At 37.8% G+C, this 26,740-nt stretch overlaps 1 protein-coding gene across 2 annotated transcripts in view; it reads left to right on the forward strand.

Moving 5' to 3' along the window:
• cdh16 (cadherin 16, KSP-cadherin) overlaps positions 1 to 19,498 on the forward strand; it is a 50,125-nt gene extending 30,627 nt beyond the window's left edge. For both annotated transcript variants that reach the window (XM_051115549.1, XM_051115550.1), the window contains exons 13-18: positions 6,219 to 6,460; positions 7,720 to 7,850; positions 12,118 to 12,357; positions 16,193 to 16,309; positions 18,856 to 18,972; positions 19,078 to 19,498. In XM_051115549.1, the coding sequence (XP_050971506.1) occupies positions 6,219 to 6,460; positions 7,720 to 7,850; positions 12,118 to 12,357; positions 16,193 to 16,309; positions 18,856 to 18,972; positions 19,078 to 19,178 (948 nt within the window). In that variant the 3' untranslated portion in view covers positions 19,179 to 19,498. The remainder of the gene's footprint in view (positions 1 to 6,218; positions 6,461 to 7,719; positions 7,851 to 12,117; positions 12,358 to 16,192; positions 16,310 to 18,855; positions 18,973 to 19,077) is intronic.
• Positions 19,499 to 26,740: the final 7,242 nt, after the last annotated feature.

Consider the following 26,740-nt stretch of genomic DNA (forward strand, 5'->3'; position numbering starts at 1 on the left):
ATCTGTGGTATGAAACTGATGTACTGTCGGAAACTTCTGAACACATCCAAGTGAGCCACATGCAGTTTTGTGAAGTGCTTACAGAATGGGACTGACACTGCAGATGCTCATCGTCAAATCGTCAAAATGTATGATCGTTCATACTCTTGAGTTACTATAATTATCTCTGTGTTTACCTTTGCTGAACAGTTTTATTTATACAAGCTGGTATTTTTATAGGTAACATTAAGTACATGATGAGGTTTAAGTGTTAAGTTGTTCACCGCTCAGCCCCCAAAACTTCAAACACTACTTTTCAAGCTAAATATTGCCCAAAAAGAAATTTTTGAGTTTTAAATAGTTTATACATTCATCAAGAATTGACGCCGGTGTGAACCAAAAATGTCTTTGCCCGGTTAGTTAAAAATGGGTCATGTAAATGACTAAAAAAATGTTTGATTTAACACAGTGAACTTTATACATATTAAGTGGGGCTTAGATTTTTAAATGCTTTTTATGGTCATTGTGTAAAAACAAAGTTAACTCATTATTTAGCAGACCATTGAACCAGGGCTCAAGGCCTAATCCACACCGTGACCTACATTCCCTTCAGGTGATGCAGTTGTTCCACTGATTAGTGTCACCGATTCCCTTGATCTTGGACTCTGTCCACCCCATATGTTATATACAACCAGTCTGCTCTATTTCTGACATCTTGTATTCATGTTTTGTCAGATTGCAAACTGGGAGTTGATGACATTTCAACAAAGGGTTTCTGAGCCAGTTGTTTTACCTTGTGTATTCTCGTCAACTCTGCCCATTCTCTCTGTTGTTGTTCTGTGGCTCAGTAATTAAGTAATTGTATTGTATACTAAATTAGCAGGCACTGATTACAGTACGTCATGTTTGCAGCATGGGCAAACGAGACCACATGTATTTTGTGTTTCTCAGTAAAAGAACTGTTTTTGGGTAAACAACAGTAATCAATGGAATTTGCTGTTGCCTTGAAGCATTTTAGACCAATGTTTTTACAGTTGACAGGAGCTAGTATGAATATGTGTGTGTGTGTGTGTGTGTGTGTGTGTGTGTGTGTGTTTGGTTTTATGCAGGGATTGGCTGAGGATTTGAGAACAGCTAATTTCTTGTCCATGGTGACAGGTGTGCTGAACACACTTGTGGAGCAAAAGGATAGAGCCTTGTGTAACATTTTTAGAAATTCTTTGTTGTAAAAAGTCAAAGGGTCAAAATAACATGACAAGAAGTGTTTGATTTTTCCTAATGTCATAAAGTAGAACCTGCAAGGTTGTCTGGTTGTGCAGAAGTGGCCAATGATGTCTTAAAATGATAGTTCACCCAAAAATGAAAATTCTGTAATTAATTATACATCCCCATGTCGTCCCAAACTCGTAAGAGCCTCGTTTATCTTCAGAACTCAAATTAAGATGAAAGATTTTTGATGAAATCCAAGAGCTTTCTGACCCTGTGTAGACAGCAACATAACTATCATGTTCAAGGCCCAGAAAGGTGAGTAAATAATGACAGAATTTTCATTTTTGGGTAAACTATCCCGTTAACTGTTCACCAAAAAAAGTACTGCCAGGATTCTGGTTGCCGTTTGATTTGTAGATCCTAGTTGTACAGCACACTGATGTTGTGATTGACTGGGATCACAACCAGTGTTGACAGATAGGATGGATGATTTCCAGCCCAAAAGCTTATAAAAACCCGCCCACTCCAACAAAAAAACGCCCAAAGATTTAACTGTCAAAATAATGTGACAGAATGTTGTTACAATGTCAATCAAGGTTAAGGACCATTTTTAACTTCTTAAAACTAATTAATGATGACAAAATGACATAAATATAGATACATTTCCCAGGTAAACAGATCAAATCAGGGCATGTACATTAGAGAGAATTACCAAATATGATTAAAATAGTCTATGCAAGCAGACACTGTCAAAACGGCAACCAGGAAATTGGTGTCACATTTTAACTTCAAACAGAACTAGAGGAAGTCTTTTCTGAAGTTGATTGAAGAACGTAATACAGAACTTTGCACAGACAAAACTAATCCAGCAGCTTTCAAGGATATAGTACCAATCTGGACCTTTTAGAAGATAAAAGATTTTGATTAAATTATTAAACTGTGCCCTGATTTTGGAGTTGCAGTGATATTATAACCTTGTTGTGTAATTCACGTTTTCAGAGTTGAGTCACTCTCACACTCTTTACAGGCACTGTGATCACTTGAATATCACGCTAAAAAATGGTCACTCATGAATCATCATGTCTGTCTGCTGATCTCTAGTGACTGGCTATAAGTGTGGCTGTCGACATCAACATCAGCACCAGTCATCTTTGCAGTGTGCGTGTGTGTTTAGTAACGTTGTAATGACTGAATGGATGCAGTGCTTGCAGTCTTGTGTTTGCTTGTTAACCAATTAGCCTATACACTTCAGATGTTTGAAAACCGCCAAACTGACCCAAAACCAGCCCAAATTTTGTTCACCCACCCAAGCCAATTTTGACCCGCACAATCAAATTCAAAATCGCCCAATTGGATGGGAACCCACCCAATCTGGTGTAGGGGATCTACAGAAGTCAATTTTGCTCAAAGGGAATCATTTAAGATTGAACAGAATCTCCGTATACAGCGGATCAATGAATCGGTCAGTGATTCATTGAGCGAGCCGTATAACATCAACACTGTACTGGATACTAATATCCAAAATATAGTGAAAACACTATTTCTTAGCACGGTAACAAGGTCGGCAGTTTAAGACATTAATTTATAAGCACAAAACACAAGATACTTCTCTTTTCAATATGAATAGGAATTTATTGGAAAAACCTAAGACATATAAACTAATCTAACACATAGACGCGCATTCACACATTCATACAAGTTGCAGAAAGAGAGAGAGATGAGGAAAGAATGAGTTTAGAAGAGTGAAAATGTGAAATCCCAAGTTTATAGCATACGTATATGCAATTGCTTAGACCTGAACAACCATCAATCATTTAATTAACCCTCGCGTTGAGTTTCTTAGTGAGGTTATTAAACGCTATATTAATGCACCAGTTCAGCTAGAATCTGGAGGTTGTACTTGCGTTGCCTTTGTGTTAAGGGGTTTCCTTTGATGACGTCGTTGCAGAAAGGGGTTCCCCAAGGTTGCTGATTGGTTGGAAGTCCGTGGTCGTTGGAGGTGATGTCTTGGGCGTTGGCTGGATGATGGAGTCGTGTACGCTGGTTGAAGTTTTGAGGCAGGCACGAAGTCTGAGACACGGCTTAGCGGCAAAACTTAACTTAGAACACGAAACTCTCAACGGAAAGAAAAGATTAAAGTAAAAGAAAGAAATGTGACGGTCTCCTCATGTTTTCGTTAGAGGAGTGGCTGGCGTGCAAGCCAGGAAGCGTTCAAAGAACGCAAAAAGCAGCGGCAAATTATGGCAAAAAGCATGGCTAAAAGAGATGGCACGAAGCACAAACTAAAAGCACAAGCTAAGAGCCTGACTAAAAGCAATGGTTAAACCAATAGCTAAAAGCTAAAGCTAAAAGCTAAAAGCATGGCTAGGAGCGATGGAAATAGCTAAAAGCAAAATTTGATGGTGTCCTGTGGTTTTAAACTCAGCTTTGGACACATCCCAAAATGGTGTCTTGACCAATTAGATGTTGTCTTAACTCAGGATATTGCTATGTTTCTCCTCCCAAAACATAAATCAGCATGTTATCTTATCAGTCACATGGTCAGAATTTTCCCGCTCTTGCAGAGTATAATTTGGCCATGATTCCTATAACATGAATACAACACATTTGACAATGAATTGATTGGTGGAAACATTCAAAGCATGAATTTTCAAACTCATACATACCAAACATGAATATAAACCCTTAAGCTATTCAATAGTTATTAAAAAGGACATACACAACGAGTGATTAGAACATAATAGACAAATGTGTGGGTGGCATACATAGCAGGGAGTTATGCAATGGTCTGATGTTCATTCATATGTCCTTTTAAGCATCGTTTTGGTGCATATTTAGGTAAAATGGACAGTCTCTGCCATTCTGTGAACTAAGGGCATGTTCCAAGGAACAAAGGAATTTAGAAGAAACTTGGTCTGGTTCTTGTCTTGGGTGGGGGAGCACCACCCAACAAAGTTTCCTCATGTGATGGTCCTGATGGGCTGCATCTTTGACCATTAATCTCGGGTTTCTCGCCCCAATATTGATAATCTCCTTCCTGAGATGGGATTATCAATAATTGTGTTCTTTTGTTTTAATGTTGCAAGTTGTTCAAAGCTGTGAAAGTTAGTTGGTTAGGCTTACTTCAGGCTGGCTGGCGCCAGGGTATCCTGGACAGATTTATGACGTGGTTCTGGGCCCCTTTGTGGAATTTGGCTCTTTGGTTTCAACCAAATGTTCTGATCGAATCTTCCATTTGTCTGATTCGCTCTGATACCCTACACTGGTAACACTGATGACAACTGGAATAAGAGCAAAGACTGACAGAACATCAGGGTCTGGTCAGAACACTGTCTGCTCTTTAAAATACAAGTGAATTAATAAATTAAATTAAGTGAAGTTTGAATGTGATATTACTAGTAGATAAAACGGTAATGCTGTTCACTTCCAGTCAGTAGCATTAGTCTTTTTCTCTCTGTCTCTTTTTTTTTTTTCATTTTCTCCTTTCTGGAAACATAAACACACTATCACTGACATCATCATTTGTTCTTAATTATAATAAGACTGATTTTAGTTGTTGTTGACTTTTCAACAAACAAGTTTTAAAGGAGAAGTTCACTTCCAGAACAAAAATTTACAGATAATGTACTCACCCTCTTGTCATCCAAGATGTTCGTGTCTTTCTTTCTTCAGTCGTAAAAAAATTATGTTTTTTGAGGAAAACATTTCAGCATTTTTCTCCATATAATGGACTGATATGGTGCCCGATTTTGAACTTCCAAAATGCAGTTTAAATGCAGCTTCAAACGTTCCCAGATGTGGTTGTAAACAATCCCAGCCAAGGAAGAAAGGTCTTACCTAGCGAAACGATCGGTTATGTTCATTAAAAAAATACAATTTAAATACTTCTAAATCTCAAATGCTAATCTTGTCTCGCTCTCCCTGAACTCTGTATTCTGGCTCAAGACAGTTAGGGTATGTTGAAAAACTCCAACCGTATTTTCTCCCTCAACTTCAAAAATCATTTCACAATCATCCTACATCACTGCAGAAGTACAGACCCAGTCTATGCAAAGTGAACATGCAAAGAAGATCAAACACCCTTAACAAAAAAGGTAAAACAGCGATATAGGATGATTTTGAAGTTGAGGGAGAACATGAGATGGGAGTTTTTCGACATACTCTAACTGTCATGAACCGAAAAAAAAGGGCAGAGTAAGACAAGTTTGACATTAAGAAGTATATAAATTGTATTTTTTTATGAAAATAACTGATCGTTATGCTAGATAAGACCCTTCTTTCTCGGCTGGGATCGTTTACAACCGCATTTGGGATCGTTTGAAGACGCGTTTAAACTGCATTTTGGAAGTTCAAAATCGGGGCACCATACCAGTCCATTATATGGAGAAAAATGCTGAAATGCTTTCCTCAAAAAATATAATTTCATCTTGAACATCCTGGATGACAAGGGGGTGAGTACATTAAATGTGAATCTTTGTTTTGGAAATGGACTTCTCCTTTAAAGGTGAAGCCCTGAGAATTAAGTTAAATGAGAAATGAAAAGATGACAATTGCAGGTGTAGACAAGCAAAAGTGTTTTGACTGTCATTACCACCCACTCTCACATCGACATTTATCTGCATTCTGTTACCTTTTGTATCACAGCCTTGTTTTCCTGGAAGACAGCCCAGCATATGCTGTACTGTCAGAGTGATGTCAGCAGGTTGTGCGCATCCACAGAAATATCTGACCTTCAATCTGATGATGACATCAGAGCATACAATGGGTCATTCAGAACCTGATTTGAACACATTTTACCTTCAGAAATGCAGTTTGACACATTGTGATGACTATTGAGACACTCTCAGATTGTGTGATTTTGTCCTAGTCTACAGTGTGCTGGTACAGATTATTAAGAGAACTGCCTGTGAAAATCATAGCACTACTTTTTTGTTCTTTTATGTTCATAATTACAGAGTGGCATTATTTTCTATTGAAGCCATCCTCCAAGCATCACAAAAAGTAATGTAGAGTGTGTTCATTGTGTGCAGGTGCTGGACTTTGAGCGGGAGAATGAATACATACTGGTACTGAGCGCTCAGAACCCAGTTGCGCTGGTCCGAGGCAGATACGGACCCGCATCCACAGCAACTGTCACCATTTTTATTGACGACATCAATGAAGGCCCCGTTTTATCTCAAAGCCATTATGAAGTCACTGTCAGAGAAGGGGAGGAGCCAGGACGTGTCATTGCCACAATCAGAGGTTATGACCCCGACTCGCATCCAATCAGGTAAGGTGGTATTTCACTTATTTAAATTAGTAAAACTGCCAATCACAATACAGATTTGTATATATACACATTGATTTCCACCCTGCAAACAACTTCAAGCTGTCCCTTTCATTTGTGAAATTTAATTTCATTCCCGAAATTAAAGGGACAGTTCACCCAAAAATGAAAATTTTGTCATTAAGTACTCACCCTCATGTCAGTTCAAACCCGTAAGACGTCTGTTCATCTTCAGAACACAGATTAAGATATTTTTGATGAAATCCAAAAGCTTTCTACCCCTGCATTGAGAGCAACGCAACTGAAATGTTCAAGGCCCAAAAAGGTAGTAAGGACACTGTTAAAAAAAGTCCATGTCAGTGGTTTAACTTAATTTTTTTGAAGTTTTTTGAAGCTACAAAGGTACTTTTTTTGTGCTTTTTAAGCAGAAAGCTACTGGATTTCATCAAAAATATCTTTGGAATTTGTGTTCCAAAGATGAACAAACGTCTTACAGGTTTGGAACAACATGAGTAATTAATGACAGATTCTCATTTTTCGGTGAACTGAGTCTTTAATAAATCTCAGTTGACATGAATATCACATTCTCGGGAATCTAAAACACCCACAGGAAATTCACTATTTGCTTAACACCTAAAAAAGGCTCTTAATCCAGAAGTGTACATCTAATTGTAGATGTGCGGAAGCATAATTTAATTTTTCGTATGTGTCTGTGTCTATAAGTATTGCCATTGTCAATTACTGTGTGTGTTCAGGTTGTGGATTGAACACGATGTACAAGCAGGTGTTATCCTGCCGTTCAGATGTTGCCATATAATTTCATGTACCTGACATGACTGATTCTGGTTCCTTGGCTAAACAGCAGAGGAAGTAGTGCAAAAAATTACAGGCATCTGGTGTGATCTAAGACTACTGCCTCAAGAATAGTTACTTGTTCATATAGATTTCAATCTTACATTTTCCATTGCAAGATGGAAAAATCTGAATTTTGATCTAACATGAAAAGCAGTAATATTAATAAAACAGTAATAACTGGTTCTTTTGTAATATATTTTAAAATGTAGTTTATTCCTGTGATGGTAAAGCTGAATTTTCAGCATCCATTATTCCAGTCTTCAGTGTTACATGATCCTTCAGAAATTCTTCTAATATGCTGAAAACATTTTCTTTGTAGATGAGCATTAACATTTCTGGAACATATCGTTCTCTTTCATTAGGAGAGAGATGATATGTGATTCAAACTCTGGCTGTTCTTTCTTCAGGTATTCGCTGAGAGGAGACACAAAGAAATATTTCTCCATTGGGAAGTACTCAGGAGAGCTCAAGACGGTCCAGGCTTTGGACAGAGAGGAGAACAGCACATACACCATGGAAGTAGTGGCTGAAGATGGCCGTAAGAGAAATTTTACCCCCTCCTTATGCTGTGCATTCACTGTGGAGGGCTGTCAATTCATGTTGTTTGTTTGAATAAACATGTCCATCAAACTGAAGTTATTATACAGAGCAAGTACAAGAAGAAGATGCTATCAATGCGAGACATCTGGGGAAAATCAACATCCCCCGGCTTTCTCTTTTTCAAAATCATCAGTGCTGCCGAGACACTTGACATTTCAAAACGCTGTGACAGGCTCTATTCACTATCAAATCTCATTGAAAATTCTAGGCCACATCCACACGCTGTGAGAGAAATCTCAGACATTGTAACTAGGAGCGAATGAGTCACCAGCTGAGATGTTGTGGCGTATGAACGATGTGTGTGTGTGGTATAGAATTCCACATCATCCCTCCTCACATGAACGTAGGGCACAAATCAAAGATTTGAGGTGTGAAGGTCACACAGTTCACCCTCCAATTACATTCTGCCCCCATCAGCGCTCTCAGATGAGAAATCAGTCCGGTCCAGAATGCTCAGTCACAAATGTTTACGGGGGAGAAAAAAAAGGAGAGAGATGAGATGAGAACAAGAGATGTGACTCACAACTGCCTGTCTTGCGTGGTCTTGAGTGTTGAAGCAGGATCGAAAGTGAGAGGGAGGGCATAAGAGAAAGAAGAAACTATAGATGATAGACAAAAATAATACACATACTTTAGTATCTGAGAGCTTCTGACCTTCACGGAATTGTATTTTACACTGGGCTGCAGAAAGAGGAGCATAAAGATTTACAGAAAGGATTACAAAGCTGTATGAAGGAAATTATGCCACATGCTTTTCAGATACTTTTTTATGTAGGAACATTTTATATATAAAACTATATATATATATATATATATATATATATATATATATAAAATTGAGGTCAAAAGTTTACATGCACTGTGCAGAATCTGCAAAATGTTAATTGTTTTGTCAAAATAAGAGGGATATAAAATGCATGCTATTTTTCTTGCTATTTAGTACTGACCTATAGTAATAAGATGCTTACCTTTAGTAATAAAATATTTTACATAAAGGATGTTTACATATAGTCCACAATAGTAAATAGCAATGAATTTATAAAAATGACCCCGTTCAAAAGTTTACGTACACTTGATTCTTAATACTGTGTTGTAACCTGAATGATCTGCAGCTATGTTTTTTTGTTTAGTGATAGTTGCTTATGAGTCCTCCTGAACAGTTAAACTGCCTGCTGTTCTTCAGAAAAATCCTTCAGGTCCCACAAATTCTTTGGTTTTTCAGCATTTTTGAATATTTGAACCCTTTCCGAAAATGACTGTATGATTTTGAGATCTGTCTTTTCATATGGATGACAACTGAGGGACTCATATGCAGCTATTACAGAAGGTTCAAACACTCACTGATGCTTCAGAAGGAAACACAATGCATTAAGAGCCAGGGGTGAAAACTTTGGAACAGAATGGAGATGTGCACATTTTTTTATGTTGTCTAAATACCACAATACTGCCCTTCAGAAGCTACAGAAAATACTTACATGTTTCCCAAAAGACAAAATAAGTTAAATTGACCCTGATCTTCAAATTCAAGATGTTTTCACACCCCAATTCTTAATGCATTGTGTTTCCTTTTGAAGCATCAGTGAGCGTTTGAACCTTCTGTAATAGTTGCATATGAGTCCCTCAGTTGTCGTCAGTGTGAAAAGATGGATCTTAAAATAATACAGTCAGTGCTGGAAAGGGTTCAAATACACAAAAAAAGCTGAAAAATTAAAGAATTTGTGGGACAAGAAAAAAAATCTGCAGGACAGCGGCCAGTTTAACTGTTCAGAACTAACAAGGGGACGCATGAATAACTATTCCTAAAAATAAACAAAAAATAAAAAAATAAAAAAACAGCTGTGTATCATTCAGGTAACAACACAGAATTAAGAATCAAGTGTATGTAAACTTCTGAACTGGGTCAACTTTATAAATTCAACAATTATTTTATCTCGTGGACTATATGTAAACATCTTTTATGTGAAATATCTTATTCACGTCAGTACTAAATCAAAAATAGGATCCCTCTTATTTTGGTAAAATAACACATTTTATTAATTGATTTAGCAGATTCTGACCTCAACTGTATATATAAAATATTCTTCAATGAAACCTAAATATTCCATTTAATTCCTACATCTTGTAAAAGCACTGCCAGTGTTAACCGTAGTTTAACCCAGATATCTATCTCTACATATTTTGGCAAATCTTCGCATTTTGACTTGCAATTCTATAACCAAATCTGAATTTTTTTTCCCATGTAATGCGTCAGCCATGGTTCCATACCGGCTAAACACCCTCTGGCTCTGCCTGCAACAATAGCTGCACCCCAATCTCTTGCTTTAGGTTTGGCTGAAAAAAGACTGACGAATCAGTCTTACGGCGAGCAGCCGTAAATGTTTTGATGGTGCCTGGAGGTTCAGTGTTTACACTTTTGATAAACCCATGAATTACATACAGCAATCAATAAACAATAAGCTGGATTAAAAGAATGAAATTTGACATAAAAAAAAACCTTAAAGAAGAAGTCCACTTCCAGAACAAAAATGTACAGATAATGTACTCACGCCCTTGTCATCCAAGATGTTCGTGTCTTTCTTTCTTCAGTCATAAAGAAATTATGTTTTTTGAGGAAAACATTTAAGGATATTTCTACATATAGTGGACTTCTATGGTGCCCCCGAGTTTGAACTTGTTTAAATGCAGCTTCAAAGGGCTAAAAACAACCCCAGCCGAGGAAGAAGGGTCTTATCTAGTGAAATGATCTGTTATTTTCTAAAATAAACTGGCAATTTATATAGTTTTTTTAACCTCAAATGCTCGTCTTGTCTAGCTCTGCGTGAACTCTGTGTATTCCCGATCAAGACATTTAGGGTAGGTCGAAAAACTCCCATCTCATTTTCTCCTCCAACTTCAAAATCGTCGTACATCGCTGCAGAAGTACCGACCCAGTGTTTACAAACTGAACATGCACAGACGATCAAACACGCTTTACAAATAAGGTAAAACAGTGATGTAGGACGATTTTGAAGTTGGAGAAGAAAATGAGACGGGAGTTTTTCCTAACTGTCATGAACCAGAATACAAGCAGAGCTAGACAAGACGAGCATTTGAGGTTAAAAAGTATATAATTTTTTTTTTTTTTAGAAAATAACCAATCATTTTGCTAGATAAAACTCTTCTTCCTCGGCTGGGATCGTTTAGAGGCCTTTGAAGCTGCATTTAAACTACGTTTTGAAAGTTCAAACTCACAGGCACCATAGAAGTCTACTATATGGAGAGAAATCCTGGAATGTTTTCCTCAAATAACAAAATTTCTTTACAACTGAAGAAAGAAAGACGTCGAGGATGACAATGGGGTGAGTACTTATCTGTACATTTTTGTTCTGGAAGTGGACTTCTCCTTTAAGTTCTCCTTTAAAGTAGTGAGTCATTTATGAGTCATTTATGAGTCATTCATTAGTGAAGGGGTCTTCAACAGGGATCCATGAGCCCTAGAATGTCCATAGTGGTACCACAGGTCTGCCAATTATTGTTTAATCTATTTTGAATGAAATATTAAAAATCTATTTAAAAAATCTTCTTATTCTAAAATTGTGTAGTCTATGGACTATGGACTTTATTTAATGTCGTTCCGGCAGTAAGAGCTGTTCTTTGCAGGAAAAATATATGATTGTGAAGTTGGATATTCATTTTCAAATCAGTTTTTATTGTTTTATAATAATAGCTCTCTCTTGGTTAAACATAGACTGATGCCATTGAGCTTTGTAGCACTAATCTCAATCCACACAACCTTTAAAGCAGCTCCTGACCAATATTTAGCATTATGTCAATGCCTGCTTTAAAACATATCCTGCAGTGAAGAAACAGCACAAGCAGCAGCAGCTTATTTATACCAACAGTTTAAATCCACTGAGTTATTGCTGTAGTTGCATCTCTCTTTATATACATTGTATTAATAATGCATGGCTTAATCCACTGTATAATAAAGCTTTTGTGGCATGGATTTTCAGTGAAGCTGCTAACTGTCATAAAAGCATACTTTACTCAGAAACTGTCATCATTTACTCACCAACATGTTATTCCAAACCTGTATGACTTACTTTCATCTCTGGAACAGAAAAGAAGATATTTCAAAAAGACTCAAGTCAATGGTTACCAATGTTTTTCAAAATATCTTCATTTTTGATTGAGCTATTGATAACCATACCTCTTCTCTCCTTCAGGTAATTCCTCTTTGTCGGCTTCCACACTGGTGACAGTGCACATTCTGGATGTAAATGACAACAGCCCAGTTCTGGTGGGCGATTACTCCTGGAAGTACTTGTGCACACCTCGCTGGGAGGATCAGGCTCTGGTTCTGGCCTCTCGGGACAGCGATGGGCCCCAGCATGGAGGAAGGCTCAACTTCTCCCTCCGCAGCGACGCCACAGTCCGCCGCAACTGGAAGCTCACTCCCATCAATGGTTTGTCTATTCCTTTACCCACTTCCAGCCGTATTGATTAATACTTGGGCTGAATGTGAAGTGACAAATCTTCCCTGTTGCCCAAGAACTACGTGACCCGTCATTAAACATCTATTTGTCTGTCAGTCAATTCAAAAATACATGTCAGACGATCTTCACTCGTCCCATTTGTGCCCAAACCTTCTATAATCACAGTAACGCTGACATGCTCGGTTACGTTGACCTCCTCTAGCAATGACGTCAATGTGGATAAAATTAGAGATTTGAAAAGAAAGAAACTGCTGTTCTGTGGCTGTAACATCCGTGCAGTCAAATTGAGACGTCATCTGAACTGGGTGAAATGCGTTCCACCTGCTGAATCACACACACACCGCAGGTCTGGGGAAAAGAGCGTACTGTCAAAGAAGGAAATTGCCCTCCATGTCTATCTAGTGTCTTCAGACGAATCTGTGTTGGATGTAATAAGCGTAATGGCTCTCTTCCTGATAGCTTTAGGCATCATTAATGTGCCAAGCTCATGCCGGTGAGCAGGTTGCGCGTCTGAGTCACAGAGCAGAATCAAATAGATTTTGATTCTGTTGTTCACTCCTTTTCTTTCACGCTCAATTTTTGCGTCTCTGTCTCAGTATTTCTCAAGGTTTTTTTCTCCTTGTTTTTAATGGATAAAAAGGCCCCCTCTAGTGACATGGGGTAATTATGTTGCCGTTAATTTATATGATCGCACAGCTGGGGCCGGTTGGTTGAGAGGCTAAAAGTGTACTTCCATTGACTTTTCATCTAATTGATCTTTAGACATCCAACAGTGAGTTGCTTTTTTTCCACACTCACCTCTCTCTCTGCCTTTTTTACTCGTCCAGCTTTACATGCTCTATCATGAAAGCGTGTCGAGAATGATGGTGAGGGATGACGTAGTCTGGCGTCTGTAGGTCTCAATTCATATTTCACCCTGAACACGTGTCTTTTCTTGTGCGACTGTGTCCACTCATGACACGAGCACATTCTCTTTAATGTCTGATGGAGTTCAGTTCCTGAATTTGAACTGAATTTAATCAGTTTCAAAATTACAAATAAGGAAATCATCTGTTTGCCTGTATTTAGTAAGCATCAACAATAAGGTGTACGTTGAATTTGATCTTTTAAAATCATAGTCTGCGTTAAGCAAGTGTTTTTCACATTGAGAGTTTTAGGATGTCCAGCTGTTTTTAGTGATTGAAATACTGGCAGGTGGTGTGTATAGATTACAAGTGCCCAAAACATTTCTTCTTTTGAGAGATCTAAAGATTCTTGGCTTGCAAGAGATGGAAAATTGACACACTTGTGCTGCAGTTTTCCTGGTCTCCATGCCAGTCACAATCTTAAAAATAAAGGTGCTTTAAAAGGTTCTTCACAGCGATGCCATAGAAGAACCATTTTTGGTTCTACAAAGAACCATTCAGTCAAAGGTTCTTTAAAGAACCATCTTTTTTTTTACCTTTTTATAATCTGAAGAACCTTCTTTCGCCACAAAGAACCTTGTGTGAAACAGATGTTAAAGGTTCTTTATGAAACCATTTAGACAAAAGAGGTTCTTCTATGGCATCGTGAAGCACCTTTATTTTTAAGAGTGCACCTGAGTGAAAACTATATAGGTCTGATAGATAGTTGTATTGTGTAGAATTAATTATACATTTCTTTAAGTGGTTCCACCAGAAAGATTTTGATGTGGACGCCATGGACAACATATTGGTCACCTCTGACAAGAGAGATACCTTAAAATAATCCTGCACTAGTTTAGTACTGGTGAGGTGACCCCTTTAGTCCCTTGTTGACTAGCACATTAAAGGACTCTAGTGTCAAAGGACACTAGTGGGGCTTCTTGGACCACTGATAAAAGTGAGCAGAGACTGATAACAGCCTCTTGTTTACTGGACTAAGTTCTTGCTTTTGCGTCACACGACCAAATCCTGATTGGGCCCAGTGAGGAGTTTTTCCATAAGATTTACTCAGCAGCAGTACTCAACTGCTTGACTTGATGTTGTGTCACGTTTTAATGTCAACGGTAAATATTACAAGTTACCCTATTAAAAATGGACAAACTTTGATGCTGGCTTGACAAAGCCATATCTAAGAGTTTAAAATAGAGTTTAAAATTTGATGGTTATATACACTGATTTTATTTTAGTAACATTACTTGAATAGAATGTTAGATTATAACATTACTAGAATGTTAAAGCACATTGTTAAGCTGTTTTAATACATTGTTAGTATTTTAACATGTTGTAACTTGTTGCTTTCATGTTTTAGCACATTATTAGCATGTGGCTAACACGTTTTAGCGCACTGCCAGTGTTGGGAAGGTTACTTTGGAAATGTAATAGGTTACAGATTACAAGTTGCCCTATTTAAAATACCATAAGTAGTGCAACTACACTACCAGTTAAAAGTTTTTGAACAGTAAGATTTTTTAATTTTTTAAAGAAGTCTCTTCTGCTCACTAAGCCTGCATTTATTTGATCCAAAGTACAGCAAAAACAGTAACATTGTGAAATATTTTTACTATTTAAAATAACTGCTTTATATTTGAATATATATAAATGTATATATAAAATATAATTTATTCCTGTGATCAAAGCTACATTTTCAACATCATTACTCGTCTTTAGTGTCACATGATCATTCATAAATCATTTTAATATGCTGATCTGCTCTTTAAGAAACATTTAAACTAGCTATTTAAAATAGTTGAGTAAATTTTTTTTTTCAGGATTCTATGATGAACAGAAAGATCCAATGATCAGCATTTGTATAAAATAAAAAGCTTTTGTAGCATTATACATTATACTAAGAAAAATTATAAATGTAAAAAAAAATATATATGTGTATAAGGAGGAGGACTGATTTCTGAAGGAATAATGATTCTAAAAATTCAGTTTTGAAATCATAGGAATAAATTTAATTTTTAAATATTTTCAGATAGAAAACAGTTATTTTAAATAGTACAAATATTTCTGAATTTTTGCTGTAATTTGGATCAAATAAATGCAGGCTTGATGAGCAGAAGAGACTTCTTTAAAAACATTCAAGAACATCTTACTGTTCAAAAACTTTTGACTGGTAGTGTATTTCAATTAAGTTATTAAAGTAATGTGACTGATTACATTTGATTACTTTTCTAAATTTCAATCGTTAAACATTTCCAAACATTTAAACCAGGCAGAGTTAACCTTACATTAGTACTCGACACTGATTTCTTTTAGAATTTCAGAATCCTTCATCACTTGAATTAAGATTATAACAATTGAATTTAAAAGCGCAGTCACCACAAATCCAGACTTTAGCACCTCTTTTTACTTTGAAATCATTCTAAGGTTAAATACTGATTTCAAGTCATAACCGGATATAGTTTAATAGCTGTGATAGTGTTTTTGAAATCAAATCTTTGCATAGCTATGACAGAAAACACTGACATCTAACAATGCTTTAGAAAAAAAAAATAATCTTAAAAAATAAAGCATAAACCCAACTAAGAATTAAAATTAATCTGTCAATTAACTAATCTCAATCAAATCTGTGTGTGAAAATATTCAGATGTGACCCCCTTTGTAATTGTTAACATTTTCATAAGTAACTGTAATTTAATTACATTTTTTCTCAGTAGCTCTAACAGATTACAGTTACATTTATTTTGAATGTAACTGTAACGGAATTACATTATATATAACTAGTTGCTCCTCAACACTGTGCATTGCTAATATTGTCAAGCTAACATTAAAACTGGCAAGAGCAATAACACTGTTCTTTCTGACCAATATTTCATAGAAATGTAAGATTGGAGGTCATTTTTTTTTCTCCACAGACACTCACACCAACCTGTCTTTGAATGTCCCGTACCTGCCTCCAGAGGTTTACATCGTGCCCTTTACCATCTCAGACAGCAGCTCTCCACCCAGAAGCACGTTCATCAATCTGCCAGGTAGCGCACATGGACTAACACAGAACTGAATGAATGAAAACAGAGCATGTTTATGTAAAGAAGGAAAGCATGTACGTCATTCGATTACATTCATACATTGCATTCACTAGCTGTCTGAACACAATGTTTAATGGGCTCGCTGTAGACTGTAATGTTCGCTGTAGGTCACGAACAACATTTTTAAATTTAGAACTCTCACAATGTTCCCCAGACACATAAAACACACAATTAAGCCACATTTCCATGATAAAACAAGCAGTCACGTCATTCACGTTATTAAAACTGTACAAATAAACTTAATGACTGCTCAGTCAGAGGATATTTGTAAAACAATTTAGCACTAATGTAGTCAGTATTTGTCTTGTTTTCTGACAAAGCTTACTGATGTGAGGTGAGTATATTTTCATATTAATTCAATGTTTATTTATATTTTGCCTTCTTTTATATATTGTCTGAAAGTGAATTCATGCAGTTGCAGGTACAAGCACATCTCAAGGGGGCACAGGAAGACTTAAAATTTATATAACAAATGTAAAACTTAATTGAAATGCTAAAATACCAAAAACAAGGTATACTGTGAAATAATTTACTGTATAATGAACCATTTTTTTATATCAACACTACTAGTTTACAGGTGCATCTCAATAAATTAGAATGTCGTGGAAAAGTTCATTTATTTCAGTAATTCAACTCAAATTGTGAAACTCGTGTATTAAATAAATTCAACGCACACAGACTGAAGTATTGAAGTCTTTGGTTCTTTTAATTGTGATGATTTTGGCTCACATTTAACAAAAACCCACCAATTCTCAACAAATTAGAATATGGTGACAAGCCAATCAGCTAATCAACTCAAAACACCTGCAAAGGTTTCCTGAGCCTTCAAAATGGTCTCTCAGGTTGGTTCACTAGGCTACACAATCATGGGGAAGACTGCTGATCTGACAGTTGTCCAGAAGACAATCATTGACACCCTTCACAAGGAGGGTAAGCCACAAACATTCATTGCCAGTGAAGCTGGCTGTTCACAGAGTGCTGTATCCAAGCATGTTAACAGAAAGTTGAGTGGAAGGAAAAAGTGTGGAAGAAAAAGATGCACAACCAACTGAGAACCGCAGCCTCGAGATGCTTGTCAAGCAAAATCGATTCAAGAATTTGGGTGAACTTTACAAGGAATGGACTGAGGCTGGGGTCAAGGCATCAAGAGCCACCACACACAGACGTGTCAAGGAATTTGACTACAGTTGTCGTATTCCTCTTGTTAAGCCACTCCTGAACCAAAGAAAACATCAGAGGCGTCTTACCTGAGCTAAGGTCCAAAGTCCTCCTTTCAGATGAGAGCGAGTTTTGTATTTCATTTGGAAACCAAGGTCCTAGAGTCTGGAGGAAGGGTGGAGAAGCTCATAGTCCAAGTTGCTTGAAGTCCAGTGTTAAGTTTCCACAGTCTGTGATGATTTGGGGTGCAGTGTCATCTGGTGTTGGTCCACTGTATTTTTTGAAAACCAAAGTCACTGCACCCGTTTACCAAGAAATTTTAGAGCACTTCATGCTTCGTTCTGCTGACCAGCTTTTTAAAGATGCTGATTTCATTTTCCAGCAGGATTTGGCAACTGCCCACACTGCCAAAAGCACCAAAAGTTGGTTAAATGACCATGGTGTTGGTGTGCTTGACTGGCCAGCAAACTCACCAGACCTGAACCCCACAGAGAATCTATGGGGTATTGTCAAAAGGAAAATGAGGAACAAGAAACCAAAAAATGCAGATGAGCTAAACGCCACTGTCAAAGAAACCTGGGCTTCCACACCACCTCAGCAGTGCCACAGACTGATCACCTCCATGCCACGCCGAATTGAGGCAGTAATTAAAGCAAAAGCAGCCCCTACCAAGTATTGAGTACATATACAGTAAATGAACATACTTTCCAGAAGGCCAACAATTCACTAAAAATGTTTTTTTTATTGGTCTTATGAAGTATTCTAATTTGTTGAGATAGTGAATTGGTGGGTTTTTGTTAAATGTGAGCCAAAATCATCACAATTAAAAGAACCAAAGACTTAAACTACTTCGTTCTGTGTGCACTGCATTTATTTAATACACGAGTTTCACAATTTGAGTTGAATTACTGAAATAAATGAACTTTTCCACGACATTCTAATTTACTGAGATGCGCCTGTATGTTAATAAAAACATTTAAAAACAAGAAGTGTCATAATATATTAGAGGAAGTATCCTCTTCGAGAACCAATGTTGTGTGTTCTTGCGTCTGCTTGGTCACGCATTCACGTCTATTGGTTTAATAGATTCTCTCTTGAAACATCCTGTTCACACAATCTCCAGTGATGCATGGCATGGCCACAGGTGCGTGGCACCTCTCTCTCTTTCCCTGTCACGGTCTCATCTTATCTGACTCTGCTAGTTTCCCACGAGACCTCACCGATGCAATCACCCTCACCTAGTGCTCTATAAATATGTCCTATTTTCCTGTGCCATCATTGCCCCTCTAATGCATTTAAAAAGAGCTCAGTGGTCATTGTCTTTCTCACAGTGACGGTTTGCCCATGCAACGTGAGGGGGAACTGCAGAACAGCACCAAAACAGCTTCAGGGCATGCCCACTATTCAGTCAACAGTGGGCATCCTGCTCGGGACTCTGGGAGTTATAGGTGAGATGTCCACAGCTCATTCAGAACATCCTGAAATGATTGGAAACGGAAGAGGATAACACAATTTGCAGTTCCTGCAATCACATTTTATGTTCTTGTTTACAGGCGTTATACTGATTGTTATATTTGTGAGACTGTCCTACCAGAATTCAACACCCCCGAACAAAGGCTGCCAGGAACGAGTGCCACTTAAAGTCTCTCTCTAACTTTGAAGCATTCTAGGTCACTACTGCTTTGAAGGATTTTTCTGTTTAAAGTCCAGTTTGCCTACTTTTGATACAATATGTTTTTGGTTTTAGTGAAAAGTAACATATTAGATGATATATAGAGATTAGTAGCACTGTGAAGAATTCAGACTTTTCTCTACATGTGATATTTCTATGTTATTTATTTGTTTTTAAGCTATGTAGTAATCTTTAATGCAATCATAGTTTATAATAATTAGTGGTGATTAAAAAATGGGATTGATAAATAAATTAGTTAATTTTCTTTCCTCTCTGAGTTGTGTGATTAATGAACTGAAATAAAGAAAACAACCCCTTTGCTTACATTGTCAGCATCAAGTTTTGTTTGTGTTCCTTTTCTTGTTTTCTCTGTTTCCTTTCAGTTCTCTTCTAATTACTAGCTGGTTTGGTTACTAAGTAATCCCACATATGCCCCAACCCTAATAGTCCTACCGTGTTCGGAAAGGGAAAATTATTGTGTACTAAGGAACTCCTAAAGGGAATAAATGTGAGATGGAAGGGGGAAATATAGGCTATTTCAAAGCTTTCTCTAGCAATTATATCGTTGGGTAATTATACTGTATATCAGGGTGCAATTTGTGAAAATAAAGCAGGGGGGGCGTGTAGGGGGTGCTTTTTAAAACTTTTTTTCTCCATAGGCGGAGGTTGACCTGACTCCAGTAAGGTTAGCACTTAGTGTAATCTGTTAACAACGCACATTATAAACCCGTCTTTTTAGGCAAGTACCCAGCAAACATGCCCGCGTGGGCCCACTGTGGGTTTACTGTGGGACAGAGCAAGCCCACACTAAACCCGCTGTGGGACCCCTATGGGCTAGCTAATTATACACTCACAATGTGATATAATACAACCAAAAAATTATAATCTTACTCTTTAACTCCATACCAAAATCCCAGATAGCCATACAATTAAGATATAAATATAAATAAATAAATATAATAATTATTTGTGTTTGGGACGCTGTGAGCAGGGAGTCTGAAGTGTACACTGTAAATTTGAAAACGTTTAACTTGACTAGTGAAATGAGTTGTGGTTTGGACCCGAAAACAGCGTTCCTTGGTGCTTTCAATGGACGCATTACCTCATCACTTAACAAGCCCATATAAGCACCTTGCTGTATATAAATTACAGATGCCAAGCTCGCATACTTCCACTTTCAAGATTCTTGATCATGTACTCTGTGTAACGTTATATTTCGGAGGGGCAGGATCTTACCACACATTTTACAAGATCAGATGTTTGTCAGTGGTGGTCAGGATCTGCAAATCATTCACCATTATCCTATCAGTCATCTCCTTATTTATGTGGCAAGTGAAATTTTTACTGTAAAGTAAGAGGTTACCGCTAGCAAGCTGCTAACCATATCTCTTTGGCTCGGTGGAACGCATTATTCGTTTTCCGGGCCTTCCGCACTACCTGTTTCTAGTTTAGTTCTCTGTGTGTAAGTGCTCCCAGTTTTGTTCATTCCTTTGTCGGTTCTCGTTGTGGTTTGACATTTTTATGATAGTTTTCTGACAGTATTCTGATAGTTGGCTATTGAAGTGTTTCTTTGTGCTCATTGCATTATGCGTCTTATATACGGCACTTGTGTCATGGTTCGGTCAGTTACCCGGATGCAAGGCCATATTGAAGATACTCGGATGTAAACAACATCACTGATTGCACGTTTAATGTACTACTGAATATGTTCTGCTAATTTATGCTGTGTAAACCATGGTAAAAATGTGTGGAAGCTGCTAAATCATATAGAGAAGGAAAGGGCGCAAATATTTTGACAAACATAAGTTAATAGGTGGTAAAGATGTGTATGAGCAGTATTAAGATAGTAGCCTAATATTTCACCTACCTAACAGGAAATGATAAGAACATGATAAGATTCTTGCCCTGGAAATCCACTGGTTCAGATTGGCCAACCACAAATGCCTTTTGTTCCTCAGACAGTTTTTTGCACTCTTCCTCTTAATTTGTAATAACTTTTGGCAGTCTATAGTACTCCAAATGTTTTTCCCAGTCCTACTGATTAGTACAGCCCAAACATGACAATAATTAACCATTTTCAGCAGCAATAATCAGCAAAAGTTGCAACTACTGTTCAGTTCAGTAGCATCTACATTCAGTGCCGCCAATATGGCAGAATGATGACGCGTTGTGAAAACACTAGTAGCACCATGATTTTCCTGACATACACTGAGAAAAGAGATTTAAGTTAATGAAATTAAAGGGATAGTTCACCCAAAAATTCTGTCATTAATTGCTCACCCTCATGTCGTTCCAAACCCGAAGTCTAAAACTAAAGTAACAACAACAACGACAAAAGTTTTCAACAATTTCCTTTCTTCTGCACCGGTGTTTATGAGAGTACAACAACGTATGTGTCGAGGTCTTGTGGAGAGACTGACACAGAAGAGAAGAAATTGTTGAATAAAGTAGTTATTTTTGTTTTCTTTGTGCACAAAAAGTATTTTTGTAGCTTCATAACATTACGGTTGAACCACTGATGTCACATGGACTGTTTTAACAATGTCCTTACTACCTTTCTGAACCATTTGAACTTTAATTTGCGTGGCTGTCTATGCAGGGTCAGAATTCTCTCAGATTTCATCAAAAATATCCTAATTTGTGTTCTGAAGATAAATGAAGGTCTTATGCATTTGGAACAACGTGAGGATGAGTAATTAATTTTCTTTATGAGGTATTTGTTATTTGTTTGAACGCAATCTACTGTAATTAGAATGTCCTGTTTGCAATCATATTTCATACATAGTGGCAATTAAAACATTTGCAACAGTAATTAAATCTGAGGCATATATTGACTTAGTTCAAATGTAATAAACAATCTGTGTTTGGTCATTCATATAAATAGAGAAGAAAATAGACTGACATTGAGAAAGCAAGAGAGAGCTTAACCTCATTTATGTTTTTTCAGGCCAAGCTGTTTTAAAGATGGAGAAAAATAATCCCATCCCCCAGGATAATAACAAGGCTGAAACAGTTTCACATTTAGTGAGACAGGAAAGATTACCCACAATCCCTTTTAGCCAGCCATCTCCTGTTTATGTTGAGATGACACTGGCGAACGTGACCCAGATGACCTTACAAGCATGCTATATATAGCCATCCAGTGTGCCAAAAATAGTCACACTGCTGAGTGACGCCAAACAGCAGCCTTCCCGCTATGACTGTAAATGAAGCCTATTTGGCATCGAATGTATAGCACACTATTGCGTTCTGCTCGTGTTCCCAGCCTCAGGTGCTCTTTTAAAATATCGGTAAGCGTGTCACATTGCCTCATGCTCTTCCTGTCAGGTTTCTGCTAAATCTTGCCATGAGGAGCTCATTCACAAGCAACAGATGAACAGTGTAATCTCCTAGGATCTCTTTCATGAGTATTATGCTGTTAAAGCATAGCATCACTATATCACATCCAGTGTTGCTCATTCTGCTGGGGTGTAAGGAAAGAATTGTAATGTCCAAAAAATACATGCTGATTATTTACCTTCAAGCAGAGTTCCCGATACAGACTTTTTCAGGATGTTCCCCAATGTAATCTTAAAATACATCATGTACGCAAATATTACAAAATATGAATTGGTTTTGGAACTGTCAACACATTATTTTGCTACGAACAACCCCATGAGGGTTATGAATGGCTACGGTTGCGTATTTTTGAAGGGCAGCAGCCCAAAAGAATGTTTACAAAAAGACCCAGTCATTCGTAGGTCAAGCCTAATAATACTGTGAAAGGCAGGGTCTATATTTAGATTCTCTGGCCTTGTTTTAGTTCTCTTAGGATCAGATTGGTACAGCTGGCTAACAGGCCAGATTAAATATCAACCAGCTGTAACTATGAGCTTTAGCTTTTAACCTTTGTCAGTAGTTATGTAAAAATATATATATATATGATCGCAGGGTAAAACAGATTAATATTTTTCGTTTGGTTCCTATAGAACAATATTTTAACAATATAGAACAATACTATGTTATGACCTGAAAACAGTTATATCATAGTGCATAATTGGTAATTGATTAAGCCAATTTATTGATCTTCTATTTAAACTGCTTCTTCTTCTGAGTCAAAATTTAAAAATGTATCTCATCCTAGAGCTTTCAAACTACAACCACCAAACTCATTAATTTGATGTTTGCAAGACATATTTTTTAGAGTGCTCATTTGCAATATGTCCAAATGTCAAAAAGACATTTGTAAAGTGTCTTTAAAGGTGACCCATTATGCCCCATTTTACATTGAGATGTAAAATAAGTCTCTGATGTCCCCAGAGTGTGTTTGTGAAGTTTTAAGCTCAAAATACCAGACAGATTTTTTTTTTTATATAGCTTGTTAAAATTGACACTTTTAGGGTTTGACCTAAAACAAGCTATTTTTGTGTTTGTCCCTTTAAATACAAATGAGTTGATGCTCCTGGCCCCCTTTTCAGAAAAGGGCAGAGCTTTAAGAGTTTATGTTTTGCATATCGGCACAAACAAAATGGGCCAATCACATGCACTTAAAATGTCAGAAACTCTTCAGCCTTGTACGCTTAAACCGGAATCAGTTTAGAAGTCAGTCGTCTGATTGTACTGTGCATAAAAATGCGTGTTTATGAATACACAGACGGGGAGCACAGCGCGATTAAAAATAACGACGTAGCTGGTCTCATGGTGCCATCGTGTGCTATCACAAAGTCCTACTTGTGATTATGAGCTTGTCAAATTCAAGTGATTGACTTTACATTGCTTTCATATGGAATTTTTAACTACCACATTCCTATTTACGATCATTCTGGTAGCATGTGAAGGCAGCATCAGTGAAAACAGGCGACAATGGTAGCTTTAGCAACATTAGCATTACAGAGTGCCAAGAAGCTTCAAAAGGCAATTTGGAAAACAAACGCAATATTGTCTTGAGCTGACTTTCACGCAGGAAACATTGGTATTGACCAATAAACATATAGGGGACTTTTTTTCTGGGACATTTCCTTCAAAATTGAATTTGAACCACAGTGTTGTCAGTGGCTCAGATGGAGAGAGTCTATGGAGACTCTTATGTTTGTGGGTGCATCTCAATACACAACAAATGTAATGCCTCTTTGGTACTGACATTGTATATCTCCATAACAGTAATGGCAGATTGCTGCTCCTTACTCAAGGCTGTGTTAATGGGGCAATAGGGCAGAGATCGTCACAAATGGGCAGGACTTTTTCCCTACAATGACGTGTTCGTAGGAAGAATCTGGAATCACGTGTTCAGAGAGATTGTTTATGATTTATTGGGATTACCATTATACACATATTTATTGGGATTTAACCATTATAGGCTGGTTGTTTTCACACACTGCGACCACACAACTGTGTTCAAACATTATTTGCATAATAGGTCCCCTTTAAGATGTTTATGATTTAGAATGTATGTAAAACATACCATAAGACATCTTGGAGACATCTATCAGAGGTTTGTACAGAGCAGATGCTTTCCAGATTAAGCGATCTTTAACAGACATGCAGACGTACGTGTCTGGGTATCTTATTTTCAACACTTATGTATCTAAATTTCAAACTTCAAGCTTTTACAACTGCTTCAAACTTTCAGACAGGGCTTTTTCAAACCAACTTCAAAGTTTGTTCATGATCTTTACTCATCTGTTGTGTAAATATACACTATATTGCCAAAAGTATTCGCTCACCCATCCAAATAATCGGAATCAGGTGTTCCAATCACTTCCATGGCCACAGGTATATAATCAAGCACCTAGGCATGCAGACTGTTTTTACAAACATTTGTGAAAGAATGGGTCGCTCTCAGGAGCTCAGTGAATTCCAACGTGGAACTGTGATAAGATGCCACCTGTGCAACAAGTCCAGTCGTGAAATTTCCTCACTCCTAAATATTCCAAGGTCAACCAACAGCTGTATTATAAGAACGTGAAAGCGTTTGGGAACAACAGCAACTCAGCCATGAAGTGGTAGGCCACGTAAACTGACGGAGCGGGGTCAGTGGATGCTGAGGCGCATAGTGTGAAGAGGTCGTCAATCGCTACAGACCTCCAAACTTCATGTGGCCTTCAGATTAGCTCAAGAACAGTGCGCAAAGAGCTTCATGGAATGGGTTTCCATGGCCGAGCAGCTGCATCCAAACCATACATCACCAAGGGCAATGCAAAGCGTCGGATGCAGTGGTGTAAAGCACGCCGCCACTGGACTCTAGAGCAGTGGAGACGCGTTCTCTGGTGTGACGAATCGCACTTCTCCATCTGGCAATCTGATGGACGAGTCTGGGTTTGGCTAGTGCCAGGAGAACAGTACTTGTCTGACTGCATTGTGCCAAGTGTAAAGTTTGGTGGAGGGGGGATTATGGTGTGGGGTTGTTTTTCAGGAGCTGGGCTTCTGCATACCAAGACATTTTGGACAATTCCATGCTCCCAACTTTGTGGGAACAGTTTGGAGCTGGCCCCTTCCTCTTCCAACATGACTGTGCACCAGTGCACAAAGCAAGGTCCATAAAGACATGGATGACAGAGTCTGGTGTGGATGAACTTGACTGGGCTGCTCAGAGTCCTGACCTCAACCCGACAGAACAACTTTGGAATGAATTAGAGCGGAGACTGAGAGCCAGGCCTTCTCGTCCAACTTCTGTGTGACCTCACAAATGCGCTTCTGGAAGAATGGTCAAAAATTCCCATAAACACACTCCTAAACCTTGTGGACAGCCTTCCCAGAAGAGTTGAAGCTGTTATAGCTGGAAAGGGTGGACCGACGTCATATTGAACCCTATGGATTAGGAATGGGATGTCACTTAAGTTCATATGCGAGTCAAGGCAGGTGAGCAAATACTTTTGGCAATATAGTGTTGTTTAGCACAGATCCATATATATGACTTTTCTAACAAGCTTGCTCAGTAGCTTACCTGGCATACCATTGCACTTGCAGTGTGTAATGCTTGGGTTTGTGTCCTATGAAACATGACATGGAACAGGACATGAAACAAGACTTTGTATAAGCAAGCTAAACTGGCATGGATGTTGCAGTAAATTTTTACAGATCTCACTATTACTTTTGTTAAGATTATCGGTTAGGTTTAGATTTGGGTTTAGTGTAGGTGGTACATTTTTTCAGACACAGAGCATTAACCTTTTAGGAGTGTTACAAACTGCTTTTAGCTCCACTCACTCGACATTTTTCACTTTAACAGTGTCACTAAACGTGCAAGAAGCAGCACATCATTTTGCAAAAATATCCACAGACGTGTTTTTCCAATGAGCCTGGGTTAAAAAAAATAATAATAATAAATTCTGTATGAGTCCTGTAGTGATTTGCCAAATGTCTCAGTCAGCTGCAAGTCCTGCTTCTATTCTTGGCCAGGAAGAGTGCAACTGTAATGTCTACGTGAGACATATAAACACGTTTCAGGGTGATGAACTACCCATGATGCTACTGGTTTGCGGAAAATGACTGTGGAAAATATTTGTAATTTCCAGAGCTGGACAGTGTCCCCTTTTCGTCCATTTCTCACCACTTTTCCAGAGAGC

This window comes from Labeo rohita, chromosome 7 (genome assembly GCF_022985175.1).
Source record: "Labeo rohita strain BAU-BD-2019 chromosome 7, IGBB_LRoh.1.0, whole genome shotgun sequence".
NCBI classification, from domain to species: Eukaryota; Metazoa; Chordata; class Actinopteri; order Cypriniformes; family Cyprinidae; genus Labeo; species Labeo rohita.